The sequence below is a fragment of the Epinephelus fuscoguttatus genome, linkage group LG1 (assembly GCF_011397635.1).
Source record: "Epinephelus fuscoguttatus linkage group LG1, E.fuscoguttatus.final_Chr_v1".
Taxonomy (NCBI): Eukaryota; Metazoa; Chordata; class Actinopteri; order Perciformes; family Serranidae; genus Epinephelus; species Epinephelus fuscoguttatus.
In genome coordinates this window covers 52,153,113-52,172,477 of record NC_064752.1, presented here as the reverse complement: position 1 = coordinate 52,172,477, position 19,365 = coordinate 52,153,113, and the positions used below count along the sequence as shown (strand labels likewise).

Here is a 19,365-nt window from a genome sequence, read left to right as displayed (position 1 = left end):
ATTTTCGAGGTTTATTTATTGTGAGTGTGTGTGTCTGTCTGAGTCAGTGTTTTTTTTTTGCTTATAAGATCAGAAAAGCAGATATTTCATCTTAGCTTAGAGGAAAGAAGAGCATTTAAAGGAAATGGGAGGAAAGGAATTTGCCTACTAATTTGGAACATACATATATTCTTTTTTCTTTTTAGTGTTCATGAGTAGAACACAGACTATCCACGCAATGAGATGCGCATGGAGAAAAAACAGCTACCTCGGTTCTAAGGTAGCTTATCAGGAAGCCGACTGCACCATTGATAGGATGTTAATGATAATATTTCACATGTGGGATTGTTGTTTTACTGTTTTTTGTTGTTTTATGTTTTGCTTAAACTTTTCAGGGCTGAATAACTGCACAGAGGGTCTGCGATCCTGCCCAAGTTCTAGTAAGAATGAATACTTAAATTTGGTTTAGGTATAAATCTCCTGAAAATCATGGATGACTTAAATATTATTTCTCAGAATGTAAATGGTCTTAATAACTGCATTAAGAGAAAAAAGATTCTACAACAACTGAAAAAAGAAAAGGGGGATATACTGTTTCTCCAAGAAACACATTTAATACAAGAGGAACATAAGAAGTTGGGCAAAATCGCAAACGCTCAGGTTTTTTTCTCCTCATATAGCTCATCAAGGAGAGGTGTAGTGACCATTATAAAAAACCACATATCAATCCAGAAGATAAATAGCATAATGGATAAGGAAGGAAGGTTTGTTTCAGTGATAGGCAGGATAGAAAACATTGAAATAACACTTCAATTTCAAGGTCTAATGCTAAAGGTCTAACACTTTCAATTTACTATCCACCAGACGAAGGCACTGATCTTATGAACCAAATTCTAGATTTAATAGTGACACATGGAAAAGGAATAATTATTATTGGAGGTGATTTGAATCTTGTTTTAAATTCTATAGATTCAATGGCAGGACATAAACATAAAGCAGAAAAAAATGCAAATATCTTAAGGAAAGCATGTAGAGAGTTAGGGATGCTAGATGTATGGAGAACACTGCATCCAAGAACACATAATTATACATATTATTCTAATAGACATTAAACATATAATAGATTGGACTATTTCATTTTTAGTAAAGATATAGCAACTATTAAAAAATGCACTATCGGAACAATAACGCTATCAGATCACGCTACGGTCACCTTAACAGTAAGATTAAACTCAAGTAAAGGAATTTATGTATGGAGGATGAATTATTCCCTCTTACAAGACAGAAGTTTAAAAGAGACAGTCAAAAAAACCTTTACTGAATATCTGAAACTAAATGATACGGAGGAAATTAACAATATAATTTTAGTAGAAGTACTCATCAGTAAAGAAAAGACAACAGGAACAAATTAAGATGGAACTCGAATTACAAATAAAAGTACTAGAGGACAAACATAAAAAAATCACACAATCTAAAATTAAATAAACAGCTGAAGAAAAAACGCATTGAATTAGACAGACTGCGGACAGAAGAAGTGGAAAAATCATTAATATTTACAAAACAAGAGCATTACAATGGGGGGCCAAGATCAATGAAAATTTTAGCTTATAAGCTCAAGAAGCAAAAAAGTAAATCATATGTTACTAAGTTAAAGGATGATAAATCAGAAATACTAACAGACAAAACTGAAATTGCAAAATACTACGAGGAATTATACAGGGATGATGCTGAAAGTATAGATATAAGAAGAACAGAAATATATCTTGAGAAACTTAAATTAAAACAAGTTTCAGTATCCAAAAATGCTAACCTTATTAAACCAGTAACAATGGATGAAATAAAACAACAAATTAGAAAGCTAAAAAAAGGAAAGGCCCCAACATCGATTTTTAGCAAACAGACTTAAAGACATCCTCCCAGATATAATAGATACAGATCAGTCGAGTTTTATCTTGAATAGATAACTGATAATATAAGACGCACTTTAAATGTGATTGATTATTCTCAAAAAAATAGAAAAGACTTGCTTTTGCTGACACTTGATGCTGAAAAAGCTTTCGATAGAGTCCTGTGGCCATGTATCTTAATAACATTTAAAGCATTTGGTTTCCATCCAACCTTTATTTCATGGTTAAAATCAATGTACAAAAACCCAGTTGCTCAAGTAAGAGTTAATGGCACCCTATCAAGACGCTTTCATATACATAAAGGAACCAGACAAGGAGATCCACTGTCCGCATCAATTTTTAATCTATGTATGGAACCTCTTGCAGAAGCAATCAGACAGCAAGATGAAATAAAGGGTTTGCTTATAGGCCAGGAATGTCATAAACTAGCACTTTATGCAGATGACATTATACTTTATCTGACTACACCTGAAACTTCACTTCAAGAACTTACTAAAACAATAAAAGAATATAGTGAGCATTCAGGATATAAAATTAACAAACGTAAATGTGAGTCTATATGTATAGTTACAGATGACTCGAAAGGAAACCTCAAATTCAAGTGGATCCAAATACTTAGGAATAACAATCCATTCCGACCTAAATAAAATCTATGAAGTTAATTATCAGAATTTAGAGAAAAAAATTAAACAAGACCTGACCAGATGGAAAACAATACCAGATTCTATTTTTAGTAGAATAGATACAGTAAAAATGATGGTCCTCCCGCAGTTCCTCTTCCTTTTTCAAGCTCTACCAGTTCCAATCTCTCCACAAAGTTTTAAGAGATGGAATGGAATGATAACTAATTTTATTTGGAATAACAAAAAAAAGGGGGTCAAACTCAAAACATTAGTAAAATCTAAAGAACGTGGTGGATTAGCACTCCCAGATTTACAGAATTATTTCTATGCGACACAAATAAGTAATATAATGAAATGGACTAATGATGGCACAAAAGCTAAATGGTTTATGATAGAAAAGGAGCTGGCTCCGATCTCAATTAAGACTTTACCCTTTATAGATAAAAAAGATGTGGCACAATTGAAAGGACAAAATAGATAGATTAACAACACTCTATATAGCTGGAAACAAATTTGTAAAAAACAAAGGATTCAAAATGACTTGTTTTATCTTAGGGAAATGGCATCAGACACCCAATTTAAACCAAACAGAATGGATAATATATTAAAAATCTGGTCATCAAAGGGACTTCAAATATAATCACAATTATTAATCAAGAATACTGTTAATACCTTTGAAGCTATATCAAATAAATTTGATTTAGCACAGTCCAATTTCTATAAATATCTACAACTTAGAAACTATATCAAAAATTCTCAGAGAAGAGAGAGTAACCAAGACCAGCACCCCCTAATTACATTTATGATAAAAAACTATAACACAGAGACCAAGAACATCCTCTCTAAAATATATAAAATACTAGAAGACAACATCGATACACAAGATATGATTAGAATAAAGTGGAACTCAGAACTACATGGACAGATGAAAGAGGAAGATTGGGAAAATGTATACAAAGCAATACATAAAACAACAAATTCTAGATGCTGGAGGGAGTATGCATGGAAAATATATACAAGACTCTTTATCACACCAATAATGCAATCAAAATTTACAATATCCATTAAACCAGATTGTTGGAGAAGCTGCGGTGAAAAGAATGCAAATCACTCACATATCTTCTTTTCCTGCCTAATACTACGTTCTGGCAATTAATTATAATTTCAGTCATGAAAACATTCCAAATTCAACAGACATTCAAATCAAGGTGTATTATTTTAGGTATATCACCACCCGAACTCACATCAGAAATAGACAGATACTTATATAGGATACTTAGAATTGCAGCTATGAAACAGATAGCATGGAACTGGTTAAAATCCACCCCACCTTCACTTAACAGCTGGAAGATAAATGTCGACAACATCTCAGAAATGGAAAGGATAACTTATAGAATCAGGAATCAAGAACTGGAAAATTTTAAACGATGGAATAAATGGTTTAAGTATAATGGCTACAATTGATACAGTTGAATAATATCAAAAGACTCAGCCCTTAACTTTGTTTTTTTTTTTTTGTTTTGTTTTGTTTTTTTGTTTTGTTTTTTTTTTGGGAGGGGGGGGGGGGTAAATGGGTGTAGATGTATGTGGATGAGCATGTATGAGCATTATCCTGCATTACCATACATCATGCAATATTATTATTATTTTCACTCACACACAAAAATATATATATATAAATATTGTAAGAATGATGTAAATAGCAAAATCATGTAAGTAAATGTAAAACCATGTAAACTTTGGCACTCTGACAATAAAGTATAAAAAAAAACGTTATCAAAAGAATTTTGGCACTCCAAATAATGCGCTAGTTATAACCAAACAATCTTTTTTGCTAGCTAAAAAACACATATTGTTTCATATTTTGGTCAAAGTAAATGCTTTTAACATCAAACTTAATTCACTTGTTCTGGACATCATCCAGAGGCTGTGTGCAAAATTTGGTGCAAATCGGCTAATGGGGGCGCTAAAAACCCACAAACATCAAGTCTCAAGTACAAGATTTGAACAAAATTTGGTGAGTGTGATATGGGGTCACTCCTGAGGCCGGACATAAAGTTAAGCAATGATTGGTCAAAGTGGGCATGATTTATTACAACAAATCCAAATTGCCACACATTCAGCCTTTCACACTTAGGGCGCATTTCCCATTACAGCAAATACCACGGCTCAGATGTTGGCCCGCGTCCCTGCGCTCGCCCTAAGCCCGTCGTGCTTCGGGGGCGACTTCCGTGGGCTCTGTGGGGCACGAGGGCCAAGTTGCGTGGGGAGGCTTGGCCCCCGTTCACAACTGCTTGCAGTTCAAGTTATTATTACTTTTCTTAACCCCAATGAATTGCCTTTTTGGGGGTCTATGATGACAGTCCAGCCCTAAACACATCTATAGAGGAATTTTGCCATAGCGCTACCTACTGGCAACAGAAAGTTACTTTATACATTCTTTGATGTCCCTCTTCTAGCAGGTTAGTCAGACCCACCTCAAACTTGCTGATCTAAGTCATTAGACCTTGATGATGCTTAAAAATGAAGCTTTTGAATTTTCATCAAACGCTGTCACCGTGGCACCGCCTTGTTCGCCATTAAACATGATGTTGTGTTGAAGGGACAAGGGATGCTTGAAAACTCACCAAGCGTGGCATACACATGACAGGTCGCACGTCCTGTTGTCTGATGTGATTTCTGTGCTTTGATGCACCAAGATGGCTCAACAGCGCCCCCTAGAATATTTCAATTAAGCAGCCCCCAAAGCTGGTTTGACCTGCATGTATGAAACTTGGTAGGCACCTGTAACACTCTATTACGTATAAAAAAGCCTCCTGGAGCCATGCTCCAAACCCAACAGGAAGTCCGCCATTTTGAATTTACTTGTGCCACTTTTGTGCATTTTTGCCCATTTCCAGGGCTTGTAAATTAACAAACTTGTCTTACAGATTTAATCAGATTGGCTCCAAACTTGGTGTATGTAAGTGTGACTATGTTGTGACCAAAAGTTATCACAGGATTTGCCCTGTGTTGAATGGCGCGCCCGCAGCCAAGCGTTGACTCTTGAGGTCTCGCCATGAAAAACTAAATTGTTGTAGCTTTGGCATAAATGGTCCAATCTCCACCAAACTTGACGTTATTCATATTAGTCCTTCCCTGAAGACATTTATATGACCATATTTCCTGATACTCATAGTGCCATCTAGTGGCGACAGGAAGTAGGTCTCATCAAACAGTTATCTTTTGATTTATCTGAAAGTTAAATGCTGTGGTGTATATTTGATGTATAAAAACATGATGTATAATTAGTGCACTCTCCAACTCCCTCTAGTGGAAAGAGGAAGTGATACAAAATGTGAAATATGTCATTCCAGCACTGTATCAAGGATATGCAAAGTCACTCCTGCATGTGATGTCTAACTTTGACAGAAATTAAGTGACGCATCAGAAGGCATCCTGCCAGCCCCCCCGGGTTATGTGAAGGTGGGAGGGCCAGTTCATCGTTGCTTGCAGCTTTAATTATTCTTTATGCTTTTTTCCGCCGTCTCTTTGAACCCCAATTTGACTCCCAAACATGCTCAAAAACTCACCAAAATTGACATGCATGTCAGGACTGGCGAAAAATTTGATAAAATGTAATAATTAACCCCTAAAGTGCCAAAATGGGCTCTCTAGCGCCACCTAGACACACTAACTGCGGCCCGTAGGAATGTCGCAGAAAGATCAAACCAAAACTGGCTTGTTTGTCTCATGAAGACCTACAAATCACGCGCTGACACCCCTGACCTTAATCTAACAGGAAGTGAGCTAGTGCCTCCCCCCTGGAGAGGGTTCTATGACTGTCTACGTGAGCTGAAGGCCATAATGGCGTGAGTCCGAGGTCCCGTCCAATGCTGCTCGCAGCTTTAATTATTATTATTCTTTCTCCCACCGTCTCCCAAAACCTCGAACGGTTTGGATTTTATGGGCTCTTAAAGGTGACGTGCCACAAAACCTCCCCACGATCTCCGTGCCATCTAGACACACTACAGTGGCCCCTGCGGCCCGTAGGAATGTCATAGAAAGATCAAATCAAAACAGCTTCTTCGTCTCAAGACCTACAAATCACGCGCTGACACCCCTGACCTAAATCCAACAGGAAGTGAGTTAGTGCCTCTGAAAGTAACATGAGCAAATGTGTCAGTTGTGAGCTAGACATCTTAAACTTGCGACAAAGATCGCATTTTTGACTCCACAAACATGAAACCTATATGTCTGCATTCAGGATAAGTGTATCTCTCTGCTGGTATGGTCAGATTGACGACTGGACCCACAGTTTGGGAATAACAGGGAAGAGTTCGAAACATTTTAAAGCCATCTCCATCTGCCTCCATCTCTCCCTCTCAGTGATGGACTCAGGATGTTTGAAGGGCAGGGGTGAAAAGGAAAAAAAGGGCACCTACTGCATGACATGGGGCCCCATTGATGCTCAAAAAAACAAAATTTGACCCGCTAAACATTCTCAAAAACTCACCAAAATTGACACGCATGTCAGAACTGGCAAAAAAATTGCTAAAATTAAAAAAGTGCCCAAATGGGCTCTCTAGCACCACCTAGACACACTATAATGGCCACTACAGCCCATAGGAATGTCATAGAAAGATCAAATCAAAACTGGCTTGTTTGTCTCATCGAGACCTACAAATCACGTGCTGAGAGGGGATGACATGCAGCAAAGGGCCACAGGCTGGACTCAAACCCAGGCCACTGCGGCAACAGCCTTGTACATGGGGCACCTGCTCTACCACTAAGCCACTGACGCCCCTATTTGCAGTTTTAATTTTTATTAGGTTGTCACTGTCTGGCAGGTTAACTCGTATCTTGGTTCTCTGATAACTTAAGATCCAGACATTTATGAGGTTTTCCCCTGGTGCTTAACCATCTGCAGAGGTCTCCCCCTCCCCAAAACAAACTGACTTAGCAATCAAAAATGGGAAAAAGATTAAATAAAGCGATTTCTTGTTAAGAAAATCAATGTTCTTCATCACAAACGGGCTGCTAACTACGGTGGCAAACGCAAAAAAAAATCCACTAAAAAACTAATCAAAAGACTGACAGTTTGATCCCCTGGTCCTCCAGTCTGCATGTCAAAGTATCCTTGGGCAAGATACTGAACCCCAAATGGCTCCCGACGGCTGTTCCATCAGTGTGTGAGTGCAAGTGAATGGTTACTTGAGTAGCAGCTGGCACCTTGTATGGTAGCCTTGGCCACCAGTGTGTGATTGTGTCTGTGAATGTGTGACATGTAGTATAAAAGTGCTTTGAGTGGTTGGAAAACTAGAACAGTGCTATACAAGTACAGTCCATTTGCCATTTACCGTAGAAGCAGGCCCACTGTGTATCTTCCTGAGACTGTCAGCTACCTACCTTTCACTGAGAATATCCCTCACTCAGACACTTTGAATGATCAACAATGAAAGAGAGTGAAAAGTCAAGGTATAATCCACATGATGTAGAACAACTAAAATACATATAAAAGTGCTTCATGAGTTTTTTGTTCTCTTCTGATAACTACTGCTACTTCTTCTCTTCTTTAGTAACCAATACTTTCTGTATGTATATTAGGCAGGGTTGAGGAATATCGAGGAAGAGGCAGCTCCAGAGCTTCACAGGGCCATCTCCGGAGACCTTGTGCCTGAAGAAGAGATGGAGCGAGCTATTGAAGAAGCTGCTGTGGAGGGCATCTTCAGGGTAACAGGACAGAATGAAAAGATGAATGGATAGGTGGAGGGAGTGAGGAAAGGAAATGTGGAAGGACTGTGGCTCATAGAAGAGCAGAAGTATTCTTGAGCAAGACACTGAAACCCAAATTGCTTCCGCTGGCTGATCCATTGGTGTGAGTGTGTTTAAAAAAAACTGAATAGCAGGTGGCATCTTGTATAGTAGCCTTGGTCACCATTGTATGAATGTTTGTGTGAATAGCTGAATGTGATTCGTAGTATAAAAAGCGCTTTGAGATTTCAGATGACAAGAAAGGCACTATTCAAGTGCAGGTCCATTTATATAGGCTAGGGTTTAACAAACAGCCTTCCCTGTCTTCACTCAAACAGTAGTCTAGGAGATAATAATAATAAAAAAATATATATACAGTATATCAAGGAAATATAAGATAAGGGAGTATATTTGTACTACCCTGATGTCTGCATCAGGTAAGTATATCCCTTGTTCTAACAGTGGATGTACAGACCATGGGAGGAGATTACTTAACCTCATTATTCAGGCTGTAATAAAGCCTGGCCATAACTCCTGTTAAGCTTTCGATGGGAACAGGAGCTGAACCCATAATGCAGACAGAAGACAGGGGTAAGAGTTAACTGGTTTATTATCCAGAAAACGGCAGTAAAGCAGGAGTGTAGATGAGTGGAACTCAAACCTGGGCCAAGTGAGTCGTTGCATGTCCAGGTTGAGAAGATCCGAGCAGATGAAAAGGCTGGGGCTGAGCGTGGAAGACGAAAACAGGCCGGGCACTGAGAGGACGACAAAATAAAGAGTCAGGAAAAGCATACAAAAATCTAGAGTCAAAAAAATCCTTGAGAATTTGGCCAAGAAGTGACCACTTCACAATTCAAATACATCATACTGACAGTCTCAATACTAGGGTGTCATGTTTTTCTATTATGTTGTATTGACGTATTTAACATACTGCATGTGTCAGTTATATATATAGGCTGCAGTAACTCTGCTGTTTTCTGTTTTGAAACAGAGACAAGGTAGTCTCTTTGGAAACCACTCAGACCCGTTTTCTGTGGAAAGTGAGATGGCCAATGCCAACCAAGCCACGAACCAGCGCCCTCTGCAAATGGCAGAAGGAGTCATCAACAACAACATAAATATCACCAACAGCAGCACAAGTCACAGGTCTGTTTGCTCATGTGTATGTTTGGGTGTATTCTCTTTATTTTGATGGAACCTCAAGTGTATGGCATTATTGGGAAGCTGTGGCTCAGCAGATAGAGCAGATCATCCACTGATCAGAAGACAGGCAGTTCAATCCCCAGCTTCTCCAGTCCGCGTGCTTAAGTATCCTTGAGCAAGATACTGAGCCCCAAATAGCTCCAGATGGCTGTTCAATTGGTGTTTGAAAGTTTATAATGAGTAGCAGTTGGCATCTTGTATAGCAGCCACAGCCACCAGTGTGTGAATGGGTGAATGTGACAAGTAATGTGAATGCACTTTGAGTGGTTGAATGACTGGTCCATCCATTCCATTTACCACATTGTTTTTTTTTTCTTTTTTCCTTTTTTATTGTGCACTCCAAAGAGATGTATTTCTGTATATTGTTTCACAAAATTAGACAATATAGTACAGTGTTGGTGTTGTTAGAACTGAACACAATACCCAGTAAAAGTAAAGCAAAACCTGTCCTTGATGTAAAAAGACTAAGGGGCGATAAATTACTGTTTGGGGCTCCAAAATTGCATTATTTTTTAATTTAGAGAGTATTTATTCAGAGCCAAGGTCATCTGATTTACATAAAGTGACACTTGCAATACCTGTTGATGCACTCTTTTGATGCATGTGAGCTGTCAATATGGACAGCAGAGTAAAGATTCCTGCAAATGTAATCCAGTTAATCATATTTCCACATGCATTTTGTGTCTACTCTTTGTTAAGACCTTATTTTCTTATTTTGAAAAGTAGAGGTAGTCACGTTTGTCCTGGGCCGAAAAATGCCCTCCAACGAATGATTAGAGAAAAGTCAAATCAAATATTTATTGAAGAAATTACTGCAAGGCATTATATTATACCATCATATCATGAGTGAACAAATATTTATATATATTTTTATTTATTCATACAATCATGAGGGCTACTTTAATCAAATATTGGTCATATTGTGTGCTGAACAGAGATAGTGTAAAGAGTATATGGCAGTCATACCCCTCTCCAAAATGCTATCTTAAAATGATTGGTACCAATGGATGCCTCAGGTCCTCTAGTTTAATACGATACCAGTGTCTTCCCTGTAGTTTTAAAACTGAGCCCGCTACAGCAGGTTTTACAGATGCAGCCACTTCAAATTTCTGTTTGGCCCGTGGTAGAACGCTGACCGATCCGTGACAGGTCCCTGTTGTCACCTGGCCGGGCTGGTAGCTCTAATGAGATCCCCCACAATGACGTAGAGAATGTGGGGCCAACTGGAAACGCCCCTAAGTTTCATTTGTAGAAACCAGTTGCAATGGTCTGTCTATCCACCAGAAGGAGCAATGAGTGGGTAAGCTGAAGTGGTTTACTGGACCTCTTATTACTGTAATCGTGGGAGAGAGCTACCTCATAAAAGTGACATTTTACAATTCTTCACATTATAAACCAAAAAAATTATTTTGTCTCTTAATTAATGTTAATGTTATTTAAAAATGTAAGTCTCTTAATGAGCAACTTTTTCAAAATGATTTAAGTAATTATTTTCAAAATGTTTCTCATTATTCTGAGAGACTAAGTCAATATTTTTAGAGAGGGGAGACCTGGGCCAACTATAACAAAATTTTAGGTTTTCCTTAATAACTAATGTGTTTATAACACTGATTTTAATAACTTAAATATAGCTGTGTGGCTCATTATAACCTGTAATAATATAACCTAGCAACAAATTTATATTATTGTACAAAAGTACTGTAACTAAGAGGCCAACCTAAGTCTTTAAAATACAAGTAGTGCAATAAAAGTGTAATATTCACATCTGAGACAGTGGAGTAGATTAATAATGTAGCAAAGAATGGAAATACTACTAGGTAAAGTACAAGCACCTGTACATCTTTGAGAGTTTTTGTGTTTCTGTGAGGGAAGCGCCATCTCATGGTGACACCTTGTAATTGAATAAATAGGCGTTGGCAGGCTTCCGGAAGGCTTTTGGAAGGCCTTGGAAATTTGAAGTGGCTGCATCTGTATTTGCTAACATTAGTCTGCCCAACTCCTCACTTTTACCTCTGCCTGAAATACCCGCTGCTTTTTTATATTTTTTCCAGACATTTTGTCATCATCTCTCTTTTCCTTTAATTTTTTTGTTCTCTCTGTACCCTAGCTTGTTTTTTTAGGAGTCCCTGAGTTTTGGTGCGGCATTCTGACTTAGCAAATCAGGCTGCAGGCTGGCTCACTTTTACATCAGCAACGCCTGTGAGTTCTGTGCATCATGCATCTGACTCCCCTGACTGCACCATTTCACAATACCTGCTGGGGTGGGAGTATCAGATGGTACACTTAAATGTGTTTTAATGATAAGAACACATTTATTTATCATGTAAATACAAATAACATATAACTTTAAGGGTCAACCATAGAACTTTTCATGGGCTCCCCTTGAGCTGGGGTCATCTGTGCCCTTTGACCTCCCCTGACAGTGGGCCTGTGTCAGATTATGGTTTGTCCAACATTACTCTTTAATTTCAGACACAGTTCCATCTGCTGCAACAGTCAGTTTGCAGTGATAAATTAAACTAAGGGCCAGAGATGGGGACTTGAGTCATTGTGACTTGGACTCAAGTTGACTCGAGTCGCTGTTTTGATGACTTGTGACTTGACTTGACAAAAAATAAAAGACTTGAGACTTGACTCGGACTTGGAAGTTAAAGACTCGGGACTTGACTTGAGACACAATGACTTGAATGACTTGAGTGTTATTCACATCATGTTTTCGGTTAGAACAGGGGTAGGCAATCTGTGGCTCCGGAGCCACATGGGGCTCTTTAGTCCATGTCCAGTGGCTCCTTGAGCCTTTGAGAAAAGAATTCTATGGAAATTCATTCTATGAACGGTTAGGTGGAACTTGTTTTTTAATTTATTTGCTAACATTAACCCCAGAAAACGTGAGCGAACATTCCGACCAGTTCATCACAAGACCGGCTGTATGTTTTATGAACGAGCAACACAGGGTTAAATGAGCTAAATGGGTGATTTTGGCCGCTGCCTTGGTTAGTGTGTGTGTGTGTGTGTGTGTGTGTGTGTGTGTGTGTGTGTGTGTGTGTGTGTGCATGCATGGGGGTCATCCCTGCAAAGTAAACATTGCAGCGATTAAGTCAATGTTTACTGACAGTTACTTATATCTTTTCTTTTCACTTTATTAAGATCAGATTCTGCAGATAAAATTACAATAATGACTTGACCTATTACAGGACTTGACTTGACTTGACATAACCTGTGACTTGACTTGACTTGACCAAGAAAAAATGACTTGGGACTTACTTGAGACTTGAAGGTTAAGACTTGAGACTTACTTGAGACTTGCACATGTGTGACTTGGTCCCATCTCTGCTAAGGGCTCTAGTTTCCCGGCGCAGCGAAGGGTGGTGCAGGGTGGCGAACCCTGTGCAGAGCTAGTTTCGAGCAGCGCAACCCAAGGCGCGCTCAGTTTGGTAGTTTGGCAGACTGAGGTGCGCTGAGATGGGTGTGGCGGCGCAGCAAGGGGAGGTCAATCAATCAATCAATCAATCAATCAATCAATCAATCAATCAATTTTATTCATAAAGCCCAATATCACAAATCACAATTTGCCTCACAGGGCTTTACAGCATACAACATCCCTCTGTCCTTAGGACCCTCGCAGCGGATAAGGAAAAACTCCCCCAAAAAAACCCTTTAACGGGGGAAAAAAATGGTAGAAACCTCAGGAAGAGCAACTGAGGAGGGATCCCTCTTCCAGGACGGACAGACGTGCAATAGATGTCGTACAGAACAGATCAGCATAATAAATTAACAGTAATCCGTATGACACAATGAGACAGAAAGAAAGAGAGAGAGAGAGAGAGAGAGAGAGAGAGAGAGATGCAGGACAGACGGTAATGACAGTAGCTTACAACAACATTATTGAAAGTAATAATATTATGGTTATAGTTCTGGCTACTGTGGTACAATATGTTGAAAGTATATATTAATATCTGGCAGTATACATGTGTGACAATAATCATATGTGTATAATAACAGTAGAAGTATGACTAATGACTAATGATGGCAGCAGCAGCAGGAGGCATCTGGCAGGACCACGGCAGCAGCACAACCACGCACGTCACGCTGTCCAGGCACCGCTGCGATATGAGTTAATCTGAGAGACAGTGGAGCAAAAAGGCTCTGTCAACAGATCCAGCTTGGCACAGTGACAGTTTTGTGCCAAAAGGCTTCGCCGAAGGTGCGCTAAAAGCTCGCCAGCTGAAACCAGGTCTACATGTCAGCGCAGGCGAAGCGCAGCCAATGTAAGCCGAAGTTTGGCTGACCGGCGGACAGTGTGCACACGTCACCAAAACCTCACAGACAGGTTTCCAGAATATCAGGCACATTAACGATGCAATAAATACCCAAACCACTATTCAATGCAACAATCTGCAATCAGCACATAAATGTATCTCTATATCAACTGTCCCATCACATCTGATGTCAGATCAAAGGGGATTGGCACTGTTGGCACGTTTGGCATGCGTAATGGAAACCCAACCTGATTTGATTAACACAGCTACAAACTAATGAGTTCACATCACTCTCAGCCAACCACAAACAGCCACAGCATCAGATAGGGAGTATATATTCAGCATCTGTCATCTTAGAAAAGTCAAAAGAAAAGAAACAGAGTGAGACTGCGAGAGAGAAAGAGAGAGCGCGCGCGCACGAGAGAAGCGCAACATTGATTTACAATTGTGGTGACCGCCTCCCAGACTACCTTTGCATCATCAGCCCGTGGAGGTCTGCTCGCAGTTCCGTATATTCGGACACTGCGAGCTTGGACCTCCCGGACCAAAACATCAGTTTCCTCCTGGAAGAAGTTTGGCCGTCTGACGCTGCTGTTCTCTTCTGCCATGGCGAATTGAGTAAACTCTCATTATGCCTTCGTGCAGCGCATTTAAGGGCAAGGAGAGGGGCTCATTTGATTGGTGTGATGTGTGTAAAACTCACTCCACGCATTTTCTCCTCCCTCTTTCCGACTTGCGCGGGTAGGAGGGACGGAGGTGGGAAAGAGGAGTAGATGCACCAGGTGCACGGTGTGCCAAACTTGCAAAATCCACCTGGCCACACCCAGTTGGCGAAGCGCAAGTGCGCTGCGCCCCCACCTTGCCCGGTCTGCGAAACTAGAGCCCATAGTGTTTAAAAGATGGCACTGCTCTGCTGGTGACACGGAGGAAAGCTCCTGCTGCAAATTGTTTGTTTGTTCGTAATGTCTCCATTTATGGTCTGTAACCGTCAGTGAATGGAGCTGCTTAGTAGCATGGCTAATCCTGTCAAGCCAGGTTGCTCAGTACTTCATAGACAGGCCCACAAGCACTGGTAAGCTAATGCACAAAGACTGAACTTCTGGGTTTATGGGACTATGGAGTGTTACCATTGCCAGGTTTGCTGAACAACATGCCAGGGAGCTGTTGTGGCAGTCTGGACTGGGCCTTTGCCAAGCCAGGAAGGCCAGAAACATGGCATCAAACAGCACATCCAGAGAGCCACAGAGCTACCATTTGCTCCCCTGCTGCTCTGCAGCCCTCGCTCCCTGAAAAACAAGCTGGACAAACTGTGCACATAGGTTTGAGCCAGCTATAAAGATCTTGAGTCTGGCTTGATGGTATTCACAGAAACTTGGTTCAGTAATGATGTACCACGCAACTTTATACAAATATACAAATGGATGGGTTTTCACCACATACACTCTGACAAAGATGAAAACTCCAGTTAAATAAGAGAAAGAGGGTTTTTTGTTTATGTCAAAGACAGCTGGTGCTGTAATTTTGCAGTCAGAGACAGTATATGCAAGCCGACCTCCAACTGCTGTGCGTTACCCTGCGACCACGCTACCTGCCAAGGGAATTCACTGACATTTTTGTATGTGTCGTCATGTATATCCCACTTAGTGGGAATGCCACCAGAGCAGCTAGTCAAATCACAGACTGTGTCCACCAGCATCTAAACCAAGAATAAACCTGGTACACCCATACGGATTCTTGGTGACTTTAACCACTGCAGTATGAAAACATCCCTGCCTGGCTTTCATCAGTATCTGAAGTGTAGCACTAGAAACAACATTCTTGACAAATGCTATGGTAATTTTAAGGATGCCTGCACAGGTAGAGATAGCCCCCCCAAGCAACTCTGACCATAATGAAATCCATCTGCTCCCCACTTATTGGTCAGTTTTAAGTTAAGCAAGCCAGAAATTCAGACTGTAAGTGGTCCATGAGCAGAGAGGATGCTTTATCTGCACGGACTCAGACATTTTCTTTCAGGATGCAGATATTGATGGGGTCAAAGAATCAATTACTGCCTACATTTCCTTCTGTGTGGATTCTACTATACCACACATAACTGCTAAGAGATATCCAAACAACCCGTATATCACAGAGACATTAAGAAATGTATCAGCAGGAAGAAAATGGCCTTCAAATCCCGAGATACCGGAGGAGTCAGGGCTGCACAAAAAGACCTCAACCAGCAAATGAGAGCAGTTCAGTTGCAGCATAAGGAACAGGCAGAACAGGAACTGTCAAAATCCAACACAACGAAACTGTGGGACTCAATCAGAAGAATGACCAACATGAGTATCAAAAGCAAGCCCCTGTTTGCCCACAATGATACTTTCATAGGTGATTTGAAACTGATAACTTTAGGAAAGGTTGTGTCATTTTAGAGGATGTTTCAACCTGATACCATCCAGCAGCGTATCATACTGCCACAACAGGTGCTCTCTGGCTGACCAGCGGCATATTATAACACAGCAAAAGGTTTGATTTGGCCACATTACAAGGTGATGCCACCCAGGCGTAGTATCATACTTTCACAAAAAGTAGTTGGGCATTGGGTGCTGATGCTGAAATCACTGATGAAGTAGTGGTGTTTGATGACTTTGTAATGAGAGCATTCTGGGATTTCCATTACCTCCTCCCGCTCTAAAATGGAGTGCCTTAAAATATGTATTGCATCTGGCAAAACATGCAGTTTTCAGCATTGCTGCCAGTGTTTTTTTACTAGTGTAAAAAGACAAGTGCAGTCCTTTACACTGAAGTCAACCTGATGTCACAAGATCGCTGCCATTGTTTTGTTTGGGGGAAAGGTTATGTGTATTCTGTGGTCTGTTAACTGCATCTTGAGTGAGCTTTGGTTTTTAATCCTTATTGGTTAATTTTTAAATTCTAAATTACATTTCAATTAAAGCATATTGAGGCCAACATGGCATTTGATAATTCTGAAGCCCTCTTTGGTGATCTAATGTTAGTTATTTTCAGAATACTTGATCTGATTGGCCTCAGCATGCCTTGTGTTGTCTTATGATACCACTACCTTAGTGATAGTTTAAAACATGATGATGTGTTTGAGTAAAGTATTTTAAACTGGCCAAGCCTGGACGCATAATGAGCCTGTCCATCTTACAACCAGTCACCCAGCAGGTCTTTGGTACTGACTTCAAAAATAGTAAATCACACAGTGCAAAGGGCACAATAATAATTTGAGCTAAATGTTAATGTCAGCATGCTAACATGCACTCATCCAACCCCAGTCAGTTTAGCTGAGGCAGATTAGGCTGTTCAACTTCAGACCTGCTTTTTGATACCTACATCAACCCCAGTCTCCAACAACCCTAATGGCACACAGAGACATACTAACACACACACCTCCAGCCTGAGTGGGCTGTATGTTATGCGTAGCCTCAACTTTGTTCTTCTGTTTATGCTTTTAAAAGTATGCAGCAGACACAGTTTTTAGAGTAATGCAGCTCAGCTCTCGTCTCTACTAATTTTACATTTCACCTTCAAGGTTTCAGCAGTGTGGTGCAATGCATTTAAACTTTCAGCCTTTTTCAGTAATAAATTTCAGTTTCTGCGTATGTCAGTTTAACTTCTAGCTTTTCTAGCGATGTATTTCAGCTCTTAGCTTTTTTAGGTAAAGAAGTTCCTTGGAGTAGGCTTGATGTTATGCTTGTATAGCATAAATGACATAAAGTTAAAACATTAAAAACATCTAACTTTAAGCCTTTTCAGTCAATTAATTTCAATTACAACATCTGACAGTATTACAGTTTAGCTTCCAGCATTTTTAACAATATACCTCTGCAGTTAAGCTTCCAGCTGTGACAGTTTCACATTTCAGGTTCCAGGTTTTTTCAGCCAGCCAGTAGTTGACCCCTCACTTAGCTCTCACTTAGGCCTGCCCCTTTGCTATGGTCCATCAACCTGTTGGACATTGCATGGCGCCCACACTGTCACAGACTGCACTCCCTGAAGAAGTATTATAACATTTTAGGAAAAATGCAAAAGCAATTTCAGAGAGTGTGTCATCACTGTCTGTGCAGAAGAATGGTGTTTGGCTGCCCCCATGCCACTGCCAGCACCCGGACCTCCACTGACGGACCTCTGCATGCTGCACCTCTGCTGGTTGATGGGTAGGGAGCTCTGGGGGAAGCCAAACAACCTTTGTATGCACACACTTTGATGACACACAGCTGGTTGAATATGGGCAAAGTTTCCCTACTTTCCATCACTGGTTCCTGTGGAGCAGGGTAGGTCTTTATTCACTTTTATAATCATTAAAAAGCATAAGCAGCATGTGTATGATCAGCAGGCTATACCGTTGGTAGTTTGCTAGTTAACCTTACACTTTTTCGGGTTTGCCTTTGGTTTTGGAATGGGGATGAAACATATATCTCCGTCCAGTCTTTCCAGGTAACGAGTATCAGTAATACATGACGTGTTCTAGGCACAATGTTTAGCTCGAAATCCAAAAAAACAGCCTGAAATGAAGGAAATCTGAATTGATTGCATGAAAGTTTGTGCTGCACAGCCATGTTGTGGTCTGACCCTTGTCTGAGCGAGCCAATGCTCTGCTATGATTAGCCAATCTGAATTTGAGGGGTGGGACTTAGCGAAGGGTCAGTTCATTTGAAATTTCAGCCTTTTCAGGCAATCAATTTTAACTCTTTGACAGTCTTCAAGTTTAGCTTTCAGTTTCAAAAAATGCAGTTCACCTTCCAATTCTGCCAGTTTTACCCTTTGGCTGGTTGTTTTTATTTTTTCACTATTTTGTTTGTTTGTTTTGTTTTTTTGTTTTTTAGCAGTGCAGGGGGCTTTAAGATTTCGACATTTTCAGCCACTGGGAAAAACGTTCTGCATCATTACAGTTTAGTCTCCAGCTGTTTCTAGCAATGTTCTCCAGCTCTAAGCTTCTTTAGGCAATGCAGCAGAGCTTCCCTTCCAAAACCCTCTAGCCTGAAGTGGTATACAAAATACAGACAGAGGTAACTGAGTGTCCACTGTCTAGCCCAGGTAGCTTAAACACACACATCATCTCATCCCCTCCACTACTTTAATTCTTGGAGATTCCATAACCAGGAACATCTGCTTCATAAACACAATCACACACTGTTTTCCTGGTGCTGCAGTCCCCATCATTTTCGACATCTCCAGGATCTACTGCCCTCACTCCTGAGCTCAATCAACAGAATAGAGCTCCTTAAAAAGATTTTATCCTCCTTTTTAACATTTTAAAGGACTGTGGAAGGTCTGTTGTTATTTCTAGCCTCATTCCCACTCTTGGCTGTGGACTTGGATTTTATTGACAATTTTGACTTGTTCTAGGATCAAGTTTCTCTCTTAAAAAGAGAAAGAACTCACCCAGACAATGTCATCAGTTTAAATTCAGCATGTGGTCCATTTGTCTCCACATGCATGACTTTCTACATGGCACACTCCCACTCAGAAACCCCTCTCTTCCTCTCCTGTCTCATCTCAGGTCACTGTTTCCTCTGCTCACCCCCTCTATTTTCCTCCCCTGGCATGAACACTTTCGGCGATCCATCTCCCCACTCAAACTGGTTATTCAGATCCTGGCTCTCTGATTCTCAAATCTCATGCCAGAGAAATGTGTCCCTGTTCATAAAT

The 19,365-nt window shown here is 40.3% G+C and overlaps 1 protein-coding gene across 1 annotated transcript in view; it reads left to right on the top strand.

Moving 5' to 3' along the window:
* LOC125886092 (dihydropyridine-sensitive L-type skeletal muscle calcium channel subunit alpha-1-like) overlaps window positions 1-19,365 on the top strand; it is a 542,543-nt gene that overhangs the window by 512,790 nt on the left and 10,388 nt on the right. The window contains exons 40-41 of the mRNA XM_049572040.1: window positions 8,096-8,221; window positions 9,234-9,388. Of these exons, the coding sequence (XP_049427997.1) occupies window positions 8,096-8,221; window positions 9,234-9,388 (281 nt within the window). The remainder of the gene's footprint in view (window positions 1-8,095; window positions 8,222-9,233; window positions 9,389-19,365) is intronic.